Source organism: Aulonocara stuartgranti (genome assembly GCF_965226115.1).
Source record: "Aulonocara stuartgranti genome assembly, chromosome: 17".
Classification (NCBI taxonomy): Eukaryota; Metazoa; Chordata; class Actinopteri; order Cichliformes; family Cichlidae; genus Aulonocara; species Aulonocara stuartgranti.
The window spans coordinates 38,861,201-38,876,824 of NC_138953.1; the positions used below are offsets into that span (position 1 = coordinate 38,861,201).

Sequence of the window (15,624 nt, forward strand, 5' to 3'; positions counted from 1 at the left end):
ACTCCTAGAAAGTTTTACCACAATTTACTCAAAAATCTTCGAACTACTGTGTTTGCAGACAGAAGGAATGACGCACGCATAACCTCTTTGGTCACAGCTATGGTTATGTTGGATAATCATCAAATCTAGCTTTGAAAGAAGGCAACTGGACTTTTTTTGAAGACGTCTATGCTCTCATCCAGTAGCGGTTTTAGATACGGGCGACACGGGCGGTTGCCCGGGACAGCATCGTGGTGGGGGGGCGGAATCACGGGCATCGGCAAAAAAAATAAAAAATAAAAAATTCCTCGTACTCATGCTGCTCCGACATCAGCCAGCGCATATTGGGAATGCCGTAGGCACCGATCGGTTTTCTATCGCCCATTTGCTGGGAGTAAGGGCGCCCTCCGTTTGTGAGGTGCACCTGCTGCTTGCGGCACAGAGAGGAGAGGGAGGGGCGGATTCTCTGGCTGGCTGGAGCAGCATCTGGCAGAATAAAACTAAATAAAAACAAACCAACAAGCACGAAAACACCAGACATCATGATACAGACTTATAATTTGCACCGATGTTTTTTCGAAATTCTATACGCGAAAAGTGAGCGCGAGAGCCCTCGGTGCGCCTGCTCGCTGCTGAAGTCAAAGTAAACTTTATTGTCATCTCCGCTACATCCAGTCCAGGATATAGAGAGACGAGACGACGAGGCTGCAGTTACAGCAGTGCAAGTAAACAAACAATAAGTATAAGAACAGTAAGAAAATAAATATACACTTTAGGACTCGGGATAAAGGGATCAATAACAATTTAAAATTTATAATTCAGTTTGATGATTTAAAGTCTCTCACACAACCAGGCTGCTTCCAAATAGAGCACATTTCATTCATAATGTTGTAAATCCAAGCCCATTATGTATTCATGATTTGAATCCTGGGTTGTGTGAAATCCCAGAAATAAACCCTAGACAAAGTGAATCTGTGAACCAGGGTGTAGATCTGTTAGGTTATGTTGTGGTGATCCTCGGGTTGGAGGACTTGTATTCATACTGGAGTGCAAAATAAAAACCAAGATGGACAAGAAAAGTTCAAAGCCATCAGGTGCTCAGTTTAGAAAAAAGAGAAAAGAGGAGGAGGAGAAACGAGCAAAAGATGCAGGTAAGCAGATGTGTCATTGGATAATGGCAGCTCATCCTGAAACAATCAGAATCAGAATACTTTATTAATCCCTAAGGAAATTATGTAGGTTACAGTTGCTCCAAGAATAAATGGTAAAAATAGCAACAGTAACAGACTAAACTCCAAACAACACATTATGTTACAGATTTTAATATTAATGAGTCTTTGTCAGTTGTTGATTTGTCCTGTTCTCATTGTATGAGGAATTATGATGGCTGCTTGGTAGCTGTTTGCATACTATGCATACTCTCTCTCTCTTCGTGTGTGTGTGTGTGTGTGTGTGTGTGTGTGTGTGTGTGTGTGTGTGTGTGTCGGAGGAGGGGGGGCGCCAGAGGGAGTGTTCGCCCAGGGCGCCAAACAGGCTAGGACCGCCACTGCTCTCATCCAAGAGTCTTACTGATTTATTGCTTGCTGTTATTTCAAGGTGATATGGCAAACATGTTCTATTTCATGGGGGGAACATGTGGCTCTTTTGGCCCCTATTGCTCCACCTGTGTCCAGTTTGGGCAGGTGATGTTGTTGCAGTGGCATTATAGAGCGTTTCCACAGCTCAGAGAGCAGAGACACTGAAAAAGAAACGATAAACGGCTGAATAATGAGCTGAAACTGGCTATACAGCCGTGCAAAACTCGGGGGAGCTGCAGATTCAGGTGACAATTCTCTGGAGGATCCTCACAACAAGAAACCCCATTCACAGAGTCAACTGAGAGCACCTTAAATTTGCATCTTAGCTACTTTTCCAGTACTAAGAAAACCATTTGAACTTAAAGGTTATTTATATTCTGAGCATATATCTGAGTAAATATTCACCTGTGATAATTATTGCAGTGGTACATTTAGAGCTCACATACATATAGGCATCATTACATAATGACAGTTCTTTGCTACTCGTACGACGGCAGGCGCGCCTGAGCAATACGGATCACCGATTCATCTTATTTTTCTCCAGTATTTCCCCGAGGTCTGGGACAGGTGGGGAGACAATTAGGCCAGTATGAGCAGACAGTAATGCCCTGAAGGATTTCCAGGTAAGGTTTTTGTTCTCCAAGGAAAAACGTCATTGATATTCTGGTGCAGCACGCAGCACATTTTACGTCACGAGATAAAGCCGAACGTGTGATGATTAATCGTCTCGCTGTGTATTTTAATGGCATCCTAACATTTAATGTGTGTGGGATTAAAAGAAAATGAGCATGAAATGAAGTCTGAAACACCTGGTCCTATTCTGGTCCTGGCTGTCAGCTGGCATTTCCATCCTAATTGCCACACCTCCCTCTTTTGGAGATGACTGGTGGGTTTTTTCTCCCCCAAAACGCTCTCTCTTACTGTGTCTGCTCTGCTTTTTGATCTCTTCCTTCCTATTTGATTAAAAGAAAATTTTATTTGTAACTTTCAGAGAATTATAATTAGACAGCAGACAGATCTCTGTGTCTTGCCCGAGGACGCCCTATCATGAATCTGCTGTAAATGCATTAGACTTACGCCTAATGGCTGCAATTAGTGTTATAGGTGTTGTCGAGTCCCTGGCTCCGGCCCATATGCTGTGGATTTATGAGAACGAACAAGTCAAAGGACACTACTGACGTCTTTAATGATGTCTAAATGAAGCCATTCTCCTTGTTTCTCCCTTCTTGTGCTTTGCCCCTGTACCCACCCAACCCCCACTAATCTCCCTGTGCTCTATACTATACAAGCAGAGAGATAAACAGGCACGAGTCCCCTTTCTGCTGCTGCTGTGTAGGGAGGAGATGGTGAGATATACAACGAGAGGGGGCAAAACAAACAACCGCTGTAATATCTGCATTCAAAATCATCCGTGCACGTATGCACTCTTACACGGACCACAGGTAAAGCTGCACATCACACACATTATTTCTTCTTTTTCTGTCATGCAAACATCTCAGATTGTAGTCACAACACAGAGGGGCAGATTGATATCGAGACTCATTTTTCTTTTTCTTCCTGCATGTCCCACCACAGGGAATGTTTTTAAGACCCGCCCAAGCAGTGACAAGCCTGCTTTATCATGTTACGTCGAATGTGCAACCCATTTCGGTGTCATGCGGTACGTGCTTAAAGGTACGTGACAATCACCCTCCTCTGAAGATGGTTGTGATGGTTTTCACCTTCAAAAATGTCACGAAAAAAAAATAAAGAATTACATCCCCGTCTTCCACCACCTAATTTAACCAGAAAGAGTCACCTTGAGCTCTTGCAGTCAAATCACATCAGCTCTTTGCCTCTAATCCATACATTGCATAACAAAGCAAGTCATCCTTTCTCCTGTAGTCTCTAACCGCTGCAAAACGAAAAGGTAGATTTAGGGTGTGGGTGGGGGCACAAAATAGAAAAAAAAGGATAGAATTAAGGTGTTTATGGGAAGTAGACCCTGTGCTCTTACTGAACTCGGAAAGTCAGACTTCCTGCATCTGGGCTTCTTTATAATAAGATTGACACAAAGAGAAATGCCGTCTGTGTAAACTACACAACGAAATGTAAACAGAGCCGTACTCCGTGCTGTGGATGCTCCAACATATTTGGCATTTTGTGTTGCGCTCGTGTTGTGTGAACATCCATTTCCTCATTGGGGTTGTCAGCCAAAAGAAAAAAAGGTTAAGAACCACCAGGTTGCATAACACACCCAACACTCCCTGCATATCACAGCAGCCATCCAAAACAAGGGCTGATCTGCACGCACACAAATCTCACCCAGGTATGGGGCAGAGACACCACATCAAAATGGAGGACAGGGGAGTCTGCCGAATGTGATTTTAGTCCATTATGTAATCCTCTAACCCAGTAACGAGTCATCCCACAGCAGCCCAGCCCTGATATATTTCTGACCCCATGCTTACCACAAAATTGGTTTCCCTTTTAGAAACCACGGGCTGTTTTTTGTCAGCTCAGTCTCTATACTTGGATTCTCTCACCTTCCATTTTCCCCCTCTTTTCCCCACGTCACGGCATCTCTATTGGCAAATGAATTCCTCCCCCGACGGCTACACCCCAGCTCTAACGCTGTCCCTCAGCCACGCTCCCTCATGGGTTTCCCACCAAAGTAAACCCATTAGATCTTCTTTACTTTACTATTCACATCCACATTCAGTCTTTCCCCTAGCTTTAACTCTCTGTCACATCAATCAATCTTAGTCTGCACATTTTCCCTCCACCCCTACTTTTTTATTGCCCACCAACCCACAGGCCTTACCAGGTATGAGCTACAGTGAAGCGTCGCCTCTGTCGGATGCTCTTGTTGACCATCAGCTTGCGGAAGAGCCGCGGGGAGCTTCTAGGGGACAGCTTCGGGGACGTGGCTCCCCTCTTCCCTCCCATGACACCTGGCATCTTGGGTGGCTCCAGCTCCAGGTGCATGTGCTCCTTGAACGTCCGAATGCACGAGTCCATCTCGACGCTCAGCTCGTTGGATGACATCCCTGTGGGCAGACTTGTGCTCTTCTGTCAAATTCTACCAAATTCCGCCCAATTTTAGCCCCACGGGCTCGTCATGTATGCTTTAGTTAGCCCTTCTCTTGTAGACACACTGAACTTTTCCACTGGGTTAAAATGCTGCAGAGAGCCTGAGCATGCACAAACGGTCACTCAGGAAAAGGCCAGCTCACACATACCTTTTTGTTGCTCTGCCTCTGTGCTTTCAATTCTTTCCCTTTTCCCTCGTTCTTCACGAGTTTTTAGGGATTAGCCAGCCAGCGGTCGTGCCCTCCCGCTCCCTCTCTTCTGTGGCTCGTGCCCTCTGTTTTTCTGCTGGTCTTCGGTTCATCAGAGGCTCTCAGAGGAGCTTCTACAGCTGGGCCACATACAGAAGAATTCCCCTTCTTATTACGGCTTGTCCATCCCTCTCCTGGTCTCTCCTACTCTCACGCCCCAGTGCCCCCTCCTTCTCCCCGTGTTCCTCTGTCACTGTTGGTGCCTGTTAAGCGAACACCAACTCTTTCTCTCAGTCCATCAGGCAGCTTGATGTTGGAGGATCTCCCTTCATGAAAGATTCAGAGGGACTGAAAAGTGCTCTCTGCCTCCTCCTGTCTTGCTCTCTCTCCATTAACCACTGCTTGACGAACCCCTTTCTTGCAAAACAACCCCCGCCTCACCCAAAGGCACTCCCGGTGTGGCACAGAGTGACTCCCACTATGCTGAGGCTCAAGTCAGATTTCCCTTCACTCGCACACTCAGAGCAGCGAGCGGAGCAGCGCTCAGCACGCAGGGAAATGCTTCACTTGCCGTTTCATTCAGAATATACACAAGGAGCTCCGAGCAGGCACGCAGCGAGTACAAGCCACACCTCCAACGCTGAGGATTGGCTGGCGGCTGTTGTGACGGCAGGCAGGCAGGCACGGTAACAGGTTGCCAGATTTATTATTTATTTTTTGTTTAGCTGGTATTTGTGGTAATGTTGCTGATGGTGTTGTGACCTTTAGCGAGGCAGGCAACTAGTGAGGACATGCCAAGTTAAAAATAAATAAGGAAATTTGGAAGGGAGATAAAAGCAAACAGCTTAATGGGGCATCAGTGAAATGAATCATACACACTGCTCAAAGGGCAGCCGATTCAAGTAAACACTCTAAACTACTGCAATTACAAGAAAACATATTGGTGTAAAGCATTCAGTACAATCCATCTAATGTAATCCATCTGTAATTCTGCCTGAACTGAACCAATCCAAGCATGAGCATGTAAAGAGAAAGAACGGACACAGAATAGACACAGTCATAGCAGAAATACATCCACAAACACAAAGGACTACTCCTTGTGGTGAAGAGAGAGAAAAAGAGGGGCAATGCCCTGCGAGCGGAGAGGCGGGGAAGCTGAGGGAGAAAAATCTAAAGTGAACATCAGAGGAGAGCAGAATGGCAGGGAGTGCTGGAAATGTGAGTGCTTGCTCATCTGCTCGCTGGACTGATTTGTTGAGGTTGTGAGTCACTGATGATCCTAAAGCGCAGACGCATGAGGAGCTTTCACACCACATTTTGCCAAGAAAGCCTTTGAAAATAGTCTTCTCATGCTTGAATATAAGGAAAAGAACACTTGTAGTAATGCGAGACGTTATAGGAGCGCAGCAGGCAGACACGAGGCATTCCCCGACTCATTTCCTCCGTCAGTCTCCTGTTTTACATGGTAGTAGAAATTATCTGACCAGTCTAACACACACATATCACTGGGCTGGGTCTGTGTCCCAGGATTTTGAGCTTACGGTGGTCCCTCACTATAACACAGTTCACCTTTCGTGGCGTTGCTGTTTCGACGATTTTTTGTGTGCAACTTTGTTTTTTTTGGTTTGTTTTTTACAGTGTATGGTGTTCTGCGTCCTGATAGGCTGTAGACCACTGTCAATCAGTCTCGTACTGTGTCTCCTGTACAGTACAGAATGCATTCAGCTTGTCAAATTTACGTAAATCTTCGCTAACAGTGTGGCCTCGTGTTCCATGTTCGGTGTGTTTAGTTTCACTAAACTGCAATAATAATCCCATGTTTCCAGTGCATACAGTCCCAGGCATGTCTGACTGCGAGAGCTATGTGTCAGCCTCCGACGATGAATTAGTACCTAAAAAGGGATCTACTTCAACAGCTTCCAACAAATCACGGTACTTTGAAAAATATAAAAGAAAACTCTTCTCGCTAAAGGTGAAAACAACAAACCCGTATCATCAAATGAGGTAAAAACCCAGCATCAAATGCTAAGAACGAGGTGATACGAGCAGCTGGTGATGTGCGACTCAAATGTAAATAAGTGACTCCACCAAGAGTCCCCGGAGCACTCGCTCCATATAACTGGAAAAGCAAAGGGTGGATGGAAATCACCGATGCAGTTATATGGTGGAAAAGCGAGACTTTAAGCAGCTGGTTATAAAGTCGGACTCCAGATCCAGCAACCAGAGCTTTTAGTTTTATCATGTGATGAAGGAGGCTGCTCAAGAGTTACAGGGCTAAGTCACTTTGGTTATTGAAAGCTGCTATAAAACACCAGCAAGGCTACTTTTGTGCTTACATTTCATTTTTCCTGCCTCGCTGAATATAATGCTCTGTCACTACAACTGCACTGTAATGAACGCGCCGCTGCTGCCACCTTATTTTAATAGATTTAGACTTAAATTTAGAAAATGTGTCATCACCGGCAGTAGCTCATTGGAAAGGGATAGAAAATGTCCTTCATTCACTTGTGCTTTACTCACTAGCACTTGCATATTACACTTAAATGCTGCTCAGTGCAAGTATCAAACGTTCAGTATTTTTTTTTTTATCACCAGTTTTTGCATACATTTGCATCCAAAACTGATTTTTAGCCTCATCTTTGCAGATTGGTGAATCTCTGCTCACCTGTTGCCAGTTAAACCAGTTGAAAACTTTCTCCAGCAGTTTCCTGTTTTCATATATAATATATTAATATCATATATGAATACATTAATGCTAATAAAACAATGAAATTGTTGTATAATTGTGTTTAGCCAACATGAAAAAAAACCCTAAAGGAATAAAGTTTAAGAATATTTTGTACTGGTGCTCATCAGGGAAACAAACTGCTGAAAAACATACTACTGTCTGCACACAGATACTATTTTTCAGAAGTGATTGGTTGGTAGGCAGGGATTTCTGCCCTGGTGATCTCTAATCTCAAACATAACCTTCCACAACATTCCCCAGCAGGTAAGGTCTACCGCATATGTTACCAAAAACCACCTTCACAGCACAAGAAACCCAGGGTCAGTCCTGCTTCATAGTACAGGCCTCTGGGCACTGAATAAAAGTGGTATATCTCACAATGTATCTTAATAACCAATAACATCCAAAGTAGTTAGTCAGTCAACCAACTGATGTTGTAAAGTTGTTTTGCCATAGTTCTTAAAAACTGTTTTTAACCTTCTTCTCATCTTTGAAATTTTGCTGAACCTCAATCGCAGTGGCCAGCATGGATAAATGTATATAATTAGCTAGTCCTGAGTCCCAATGAGGTATGGATTCCAGATCCAAAGCTAATAAAGTCACAGATAAATTAGAGACTTCTGTGATTTCATGGTATGCTCGATCTGCAGCTGGACTTTTAGTAAATATTAAATTTCATCTATTTTTTAAAATACTTTTTGAAGCATTAGATTTAGCTTTAAAATGCTATATTTTGTTTATTATCAAAGTAAACTATATTTACTTTGATAGCCTCGCCTCTGTCAGCGCGCCCCAGGGCAGCTGTGGCTACAATGTAGCTGCCATCACCAGTGTGTGAATGTGTGCGTGAATGGGTGAATGACTGAATGTAGTGTAAAGCGCTTTGGGGTCCTTAGGGACGAGTAAAGCGCTATACAAATGCAGGCCATTTACCATTTAATTTCATCAATTTGCACAAACACGGGTAGGACTCAAAAAGGCATGCTATGTTTACAATATACTGCTAACATGCTAACTTAACATTGTTACGTTTAGTTGGCATTAAGTAATTAATACAAAAATTATTTAGGGTAACTTAAATCAGCTCTATAAATATAAATGCAATAAAATTGTGGTATTATTATTAGAATGAAAATGCAAAGTTTAAGTATCTAATAATCAGAAATTACCATAACAGAGCAATCCCATATGGTAAAAGATTTCCATTACTTATAGTTTAATTATAGAGATCAGATATGTTTTGCAGCTTCATACTGATTTTTTCATTCAAAATTAATGGTTCTTTTGATAGCAAAGGATGCTAATCCATAAATTAGCGGACAAGGCAGAAGGTTAGACTCATGAACTGATGCCCCATCAATTACTGTTTAAACTTCTATGCTTAGCTATCTTGCACATATAGAGTAACTGTTGACTGACAGTTACTCTTCACACCTGCCGGTTCCTCCTGAGAGATCCATGCCAATGGTGGAAAGAAAATAAAGAAAAATCAAAGAGACCTGCACACAAATCTTAAAAATGACTGCTGGCTCTTGCACATTAGCGCATTTCAAAACAGAAGAACTGGGAGCCAATGCCAGGAGAAAGATTGAAAGAGATTTAATTGAAGAGTAACTGGGCCATTGGATTCCATGTTAAACTGGATTTCACATCCTTGAGGGCTTAAATGAAAGCACTATGATCACAGCACAGGAGGACCTGAGACACAACAGCCCCTGCAGCAAGTTGTGAAGCTCTGACAGGCCATTTGTTGACCTTTACATTAGGATTATGTTTTAGGCACCTGTGCCACCCCTAAAAATAAAGCTCTTGGTTAATTACTAAATTAATTGTTTAAAAATAATTTCACAATAACTGACAATAATTTGAGTTATTTGTCAGTCCTTTTAGCTATATGCATTTATATATGCTAACATGCTAATGTTTAGCTAGAATAAAGCTAACCATGTCATTTGATAATTAATTACCACAAAACTATATGTGAATATCTTACATTTAATAACCTTTACACATTTAGACCTACGGGCAATTTAGTGTTACCAATTAACATAACCGCACTAACTGCATGTCAGGACTGTGGGAGGAAGCTGGAGCACCCAGAGAGAGCCCACGCAAGCACGGGGAGAGCGTGCAAACTCTACACAGAAAGACCCCGCCCTGCGACAGACTGCCAACCTGTCCAGGGTGTACCCTGCCTAAGACAGCTGGGACAGGCTCCAGGATGGATGGATGGCATTACACTGTAAATTGAACTATTTGTCAAAAAGTAACTTGGCTGCCTTGAAAAACAGAACAACATGTTTGGTTGTAGAGCTTAAGATTTCCATCCAAGCTGTTCACAGTAGTATTTCAGTGCCGTTGCAGCGAGGTTTGTACAGGATAAAGCTGATTAGGCTAATTTCTCAGTGTTGTTATTAGTTAACTCGGCTTATCATTTTAGATTAAAATAACTCCCATACATACATATGTGTCAACTGAACATTTTCAGTTTAATGAAGGTGCTATTTCTAGGCTTTCTAGATTCCAGGTTATTTTAAATTGAACTAGCTTGTTATTGTTTATAGCGTCAATTTGAAGTCAATAAATGCAGTAGTCGGGTTTTTTTGGTTGCACAGAACCAGACAGTAGAAAAACTAATCTGGGGATTACTAGACATTAAGTTTTATTCTCCAAGGCCATCAGTGTCTAATAAATACATAAATAATGTGATTATCTGCTGGTATACAGACAGAGCTATTAATAAAGAATTTACAATTTAAATTCTTTGTTTCATCTTTACATTTATGAGCAGTTCTTGTTTTTCATCATGAAAAAACTTAATCTCTCTCTTTTTTTAAATACTGATCAAGTAATTTATAGATGTGTCTTTGGCCTAAAGGATCCTGGGAAGAGTGTTTTTCACACATCTTACTAAGAGTGTGATAAAATGCATTAAAACAAAAGCAGCCCTAAGGCTCCGCTTTGCTTTACTTCTCTTTTCAAACTGTGCCGACTTCGGTGCTAGGATAGCTGGCATATTTGCTGCTGCAACAGTTTTTACAGATGGAGACGAGCTCTGATTAGGATCAGTGCTTTTCTAGGATGAAAATAAATGAATACATTCATGAATATGCTGTTATGTATCCGCCTGACATCCAGCACAGGCTCCAGCCCCAGCGTGACCTTGGTTTGATGCACAGTCAGGAAAATGGATGGATAGATACTGACATGTTTCTGTTCATATATTTTTAACTTGCTAAATTAGTATTGGCTTAATTTTTTCCAAGTATACTTTCCCCTCAAACCCCTATCTGTCACTCTGCATAATTCACAGCGTATAAGAAAGACGCCTCTTCTCGTCCCATGCACCTTTACTCACTTGGTTTCCCACAATGAGACCCTGAGCTAGACAATATTAGAAGTGTGCTGCCAGGGAAGGAGGTCTTACACGAGCGTAGGGGTCAGATAATTGTAGTACAGGTTGCAAGGGATGTATTTAGGTCTTGAGAAAGCTCTTGATGTCGTTCCTCAGGCTACATAAAACCCTCTTTTCTTTATTCCCCCTGTCACATGCCATCTCTCTCACATTAGTGAAAACAATCCTGCATTGTGGCCTAGATTTACAGAGCTGTAGCGCTACACAAAGGGTTACGGTACGAGAGATTCAAACACAAAAAAGCAGATAAATGTCATGTGTGAAAAAGCATGAAAGGTAATTTGAAGTTACAACAGTGGACGGTTGAAATGAAAAAAGGAAGTCAGAAATAAACATAAAAAGAAGGACGAAAACAACAATATGAGCCTAAAATAATCTAGAAAGAAGGCTGAACAAACAGTATTATTATTTGAAGGTGACATTGTTGCACATTCCTAGATAAGAGTGAAAAATAATATCCATGACAGATTTCTCTCTGGGATGTTTGAGTATAAGCAGACAGATTAAAAAAAGGAAAAACTCCATGTCTCTGTCACTTCACAGCTTAACAGACTAGAATATTCTCAGGTTTAATTCTCAGCCAGACTCGGACATGAGAGGATTGCCATGTAACAAAAACCTGTCAGAGTATCTGAGGTAACTACACAAGCGTTTTTATTCCCTCTGGCAGTGAACAAAAAACCTGATGAAACTGTGCGTGCACGACTTGTACATGTTTACAAATAAGTATGTATAACATTTAACCAGCTACAAAAAAAGGATGATTAATCATCAGAAGCATGTTGAATGTTCCACGCGCTCTTCCTGGAGGTAACTGAATTGCTGGAACTACAGCCACAGTGCATAATCTGCCTGCCTTCATCTGTTGCTTGCTAAAATGAAAAGTGCAAGATCCAATTTCTGCCTCCTGGCCGTGATGATCACCAGCACCCACACAAAAGCCGTCTGGGACACCAGCGTAGAGGGCAGTGCTCAAAACACATCACACAAAGAAAGTACACCGAGTGCAGACAAGTCATAATCTGGCCAGCGACGCTGTGACACGATGGGGAAAAAATAGAAATAAAAAATAAATATAGCTCCAAATCAAGTTTAAACAGACTTTCAACATGGAAAATTTCACTCATTCTGGGAAAACCTCTGTCATCATACATCACAAATACCACTGACTTAACTTTAAACAGCTAAATGCACTATGCAGAATCAAAGTATTCTATTAAGAGAAGATGTATAAGCATCCATCACTGATAGAAGTTATAGCCATGCAAGTACAGTAAAAATTCAAAGCATAAAAAAATGTGTAGCATGGTAAAACGTCTTATTGCACTCTAACTGGTAAAGAAAGAAATGCATTGCACGGTCTTTTCAAACAGAACTACGCAGACCTGCAGGCTCTGTCGATCCATTGTGAACTTTCTTTTGGCCAATCATTACCTCAGTCATCAGACCACAAGCAACACAAGGCAAAATATTTGACCAGAAAACCCATATTTTAAACATATGTGGTCACTGTGAAAGCTTCAGGAGAATTTGTCCCATCGTGAAAATTGCACACTAGTTTGGTGCTTTATCATATTTCATCTCTGGTGCAGACACCCCTCACCTTCATGCAAATTAGTCAGCATACAATATGTAATGAACACAAAACAGCTAATCACCTTTCTTATGCTCAACTTCACATGTCACAACTCTGGCATCCTTAAATTGCCCCCAGTCATCACCTTTTCAGCTGGGATGCACTAAGTATCACAGCTACAGTTACACTGAAGGGGAACTAACGTGCTTTCCCTCGTGCGCTGTCACATGTTTAATGTTACAGTGGTGGAGGCTCGCATTAACTACTTACTTCTTTTAGTCAAAGGAAGGAGAAATCATTATCACTCAATCACTCCCATCTGCTGATCAAACCTTATTATTCAGGGGTGAAGCCAATCAGAAGGGCATCAGCTTAAAGTAAGGGTGACCTAAAGGGAGAGCAGCTGGCAGTGGATGAATATGAGGGGCTATACGAGACAAATGGGGATTATTTCGAGGTATAAATCATACAAAGCTCCTTTGCTAAGATCCAAGAATGAAAATGAGGTGCAAATGAGCGTAATAGGCTCTCTTTAAGGTCTGATGCTGCACACATATTCATGCATAAGACACAAATTTACTGTAGCTCCCATCTTCACAAGCAGAGGTTCTTATGCGCAGTTGCACAAACACACACAATTTCAACAATCAATGCACGAGGCACTCGAAGCTTGAAAATAATTGTGCACATCAGCAGGAAAATAATTAAAATCCCAAAATAACTTCTTGCTCCCTCCTCCTCCTCGTAATCACCGAGAAAGGCACTTAAATAAGTACGAGTGGAACGAGACAGGATCAAGAGGAGGGATGGGGCAAATTGTTGTTGACTTGGATTTAAAATTGCACTGCAGACAGATATACATAGAAACATGTAAACACATACAATACACAGTCGCGCACACATCCACCAGCTCATGGCTTCACAGGGGGAGAGAGTAATCTGACTTGAGGAAGGTTGTGCTGACCGCAACATTTAGGGAGCATAGCGTAATAGCTTTTAGAAGAGAAGAGAGCCGGGAGGGAGGAGTACACGAGGGAAACACGTCTGCCTCTGACACCAAGGTTACTGACAGCTGACACACGCCTCACCTGCTGCAAAGCCTGTGGCTGCAGGAGTGGACTGTGCTGCCATCAGTAAAGTCGCTGTTAACAGAAACAAAAATAAATGCAGTAAATATCTACAGGATGTTCAGAGCCGTCAAATTCAAAAGAAAAACAGCAACAAACGTCATATTTTGAATTCTCTGCTGGAGTCATTTATTACAATCGTTCCAAACAATATAACATCAGGTGTTTCGATGAACATCAGATCACAAATGTCCAAAATGGTGTAAACTGGGTTACAAACATTTAACCATCCAGTGCACCGAATATCTGCATTTACACGATGTTTGCTCTTTAATCTGCATGTGTGCATCCAGCTAGAATCAACACACTGCACTCTGCTGGTTACAAGAGAAGGTACAACACTTTTAAACACGCAGTCATGTTAATCCACAAACGAGGACGTTGTACATCAGCATCCACATGCAGGGCTTTGTTTGATGTTTCAGAGAAAAGCGGCCTGGACTGTTGGTTTAATACATCGGTGTCGAACTCCAGTCCTAAAACGTTTCCATGTGTCCCTGCTGCGACACACCTGAATAGCATAACTAAGTCATTAGCAAGGCTCTGTAGAACTTGACTGCATGCTGAGGCGGCAATTCATAAATGAATGAACATTTTTTCAAAAACTTACATTCATTTAAATGTACTTGAGTCTGGTTAGGGGGTTGCCACCTCAGCATGCACTCAATTCTTGCTAAAGACCAATTAACTTTCTTCAGGTGTGTTGCAGCAGGGACACATTTAAAAGTTTACAGCGGCCCTCGAGGACTGGAGTTCGACAGGTTTAACAGCTGAATAGTTTGCCTTGGATACTTTGTTACATCTCTCCTGATCATTTGTATTGTCTATATTTTTTCAGCATTTAACATATCAATAAAATTAGACTTGCAGAGTTCCCAACAGACAGTTTTAATAGCAGAAACATTACTTCATTTGTATAATACAAATATTACATTTTTCAACTGTTTACAGTACTGTGTGAAAGTCCCAAGCCTGCACCAGTCTGCACCGAACAGACCCATCTTAAAGTGTATTTTTAGGAATTACTGGCAGCTTGCCCCAAAATCAATGATCCCAAGAACAGTGCCAATGCAGTAAAAGTATTCCATAATAGGAAAACACATACGGGAACACTATCAGCCGTGGATTGGCCTCACCAGAGCCCGGACCTTTTTTTATGCTTTTTATTTATATCTGTGTTTGCAGATTTTTTTAAAAACTGCTGCACTTACTGTATTCCCCACTTGTCTAGCAAAATTAGAATAGACATGAGGCGTGGCTGAAACTTTATCTGCGTGTAAAACTGGAGAAAGTTACAATCTGTTGTTGTAAACACAGGCACATGTGCTCTCTGAGAGAAACAAATCATTGTAGCCACATCGAGCCCTCCGTCACCTACAACTGTGTCGACTCACTATGGAGCAGCACACATACGCATCCATACACCACACATAAACACATACACTTAAATTCAGTGCCAATCATTGCTAATTAGCAGCCGCCTTTCAACATCCATTTATCTGAAGAGAAGTAAGCACTAGGCAACTCATACTCAAGTGTGCCTTAACTGGATTTATCTCTCCTAACATCAAACTCACTGAGAGTACTCAAGTAACGAGCCAGTAAGGGCTGATTGGCCAGCTTAACAAAAGTGTATCTGAATTTAACACAACAGGCTTCCAACCAAAACCCAGCCACACGCCGTTTGTGTACGTGTCATCTGAAACTGCACATTGTGCCTCCTGCTGTGAACGAGTGCCCGGTGTGCACCAGAATGCACTTTCTCTGTGGGCCGAGTGCATGAATAATGTAAAGAGGCAGCATCATCTTCATCAGCGTTAATGGGACATGAAAAATCACACACTGATGCAGAGAGGTTTCTACTCTCTACAGCTGAGGATTCATTTTGCTGATGCTTGTCTGCAAAGATTAGTTATTCAACCCACATTTATATAACACTTAAGCAGAGCTTGACTAGCTTTA

The 15,624-nt window shown here is 42.1% G+C and overlaps 1 protein-coding gene across 6 annotated transcripts in view; it reads right to left on the reverse strand.

Annotated features, from left to right (window-relative positions):
• The window catches only part of pde4ba (phosphodiesterase 4B, cAMP-specific a), a 222,618-nt gene that overhangs the window by 132,631 nt on the left and 74,363 nt on the right, over window positions 1-15,624 (reverse strand). For 4 of the 6 annotated variants that reach the window (XM_082511427.1, XM_082511424.1, XM_082511426.1 and 1 more), the window contains one exon: window positions 13,624-13,677. The exons of 1 other annotated variant lie outside the window; for it this stretch is intronic. In XM_082511427.1, the coding sequence (XP_082367553.1) occupies window positions 13,624-13,677 (54 nt within the window). Of the gene's footprint in view, window positions 1-4,359; window positions 4,586-13,623; window positions 13,678-15,624 lie in introns of those variants that run through there. One more of the 6 variants, XM_082511429.1, reaches the window with a different exon arrangement.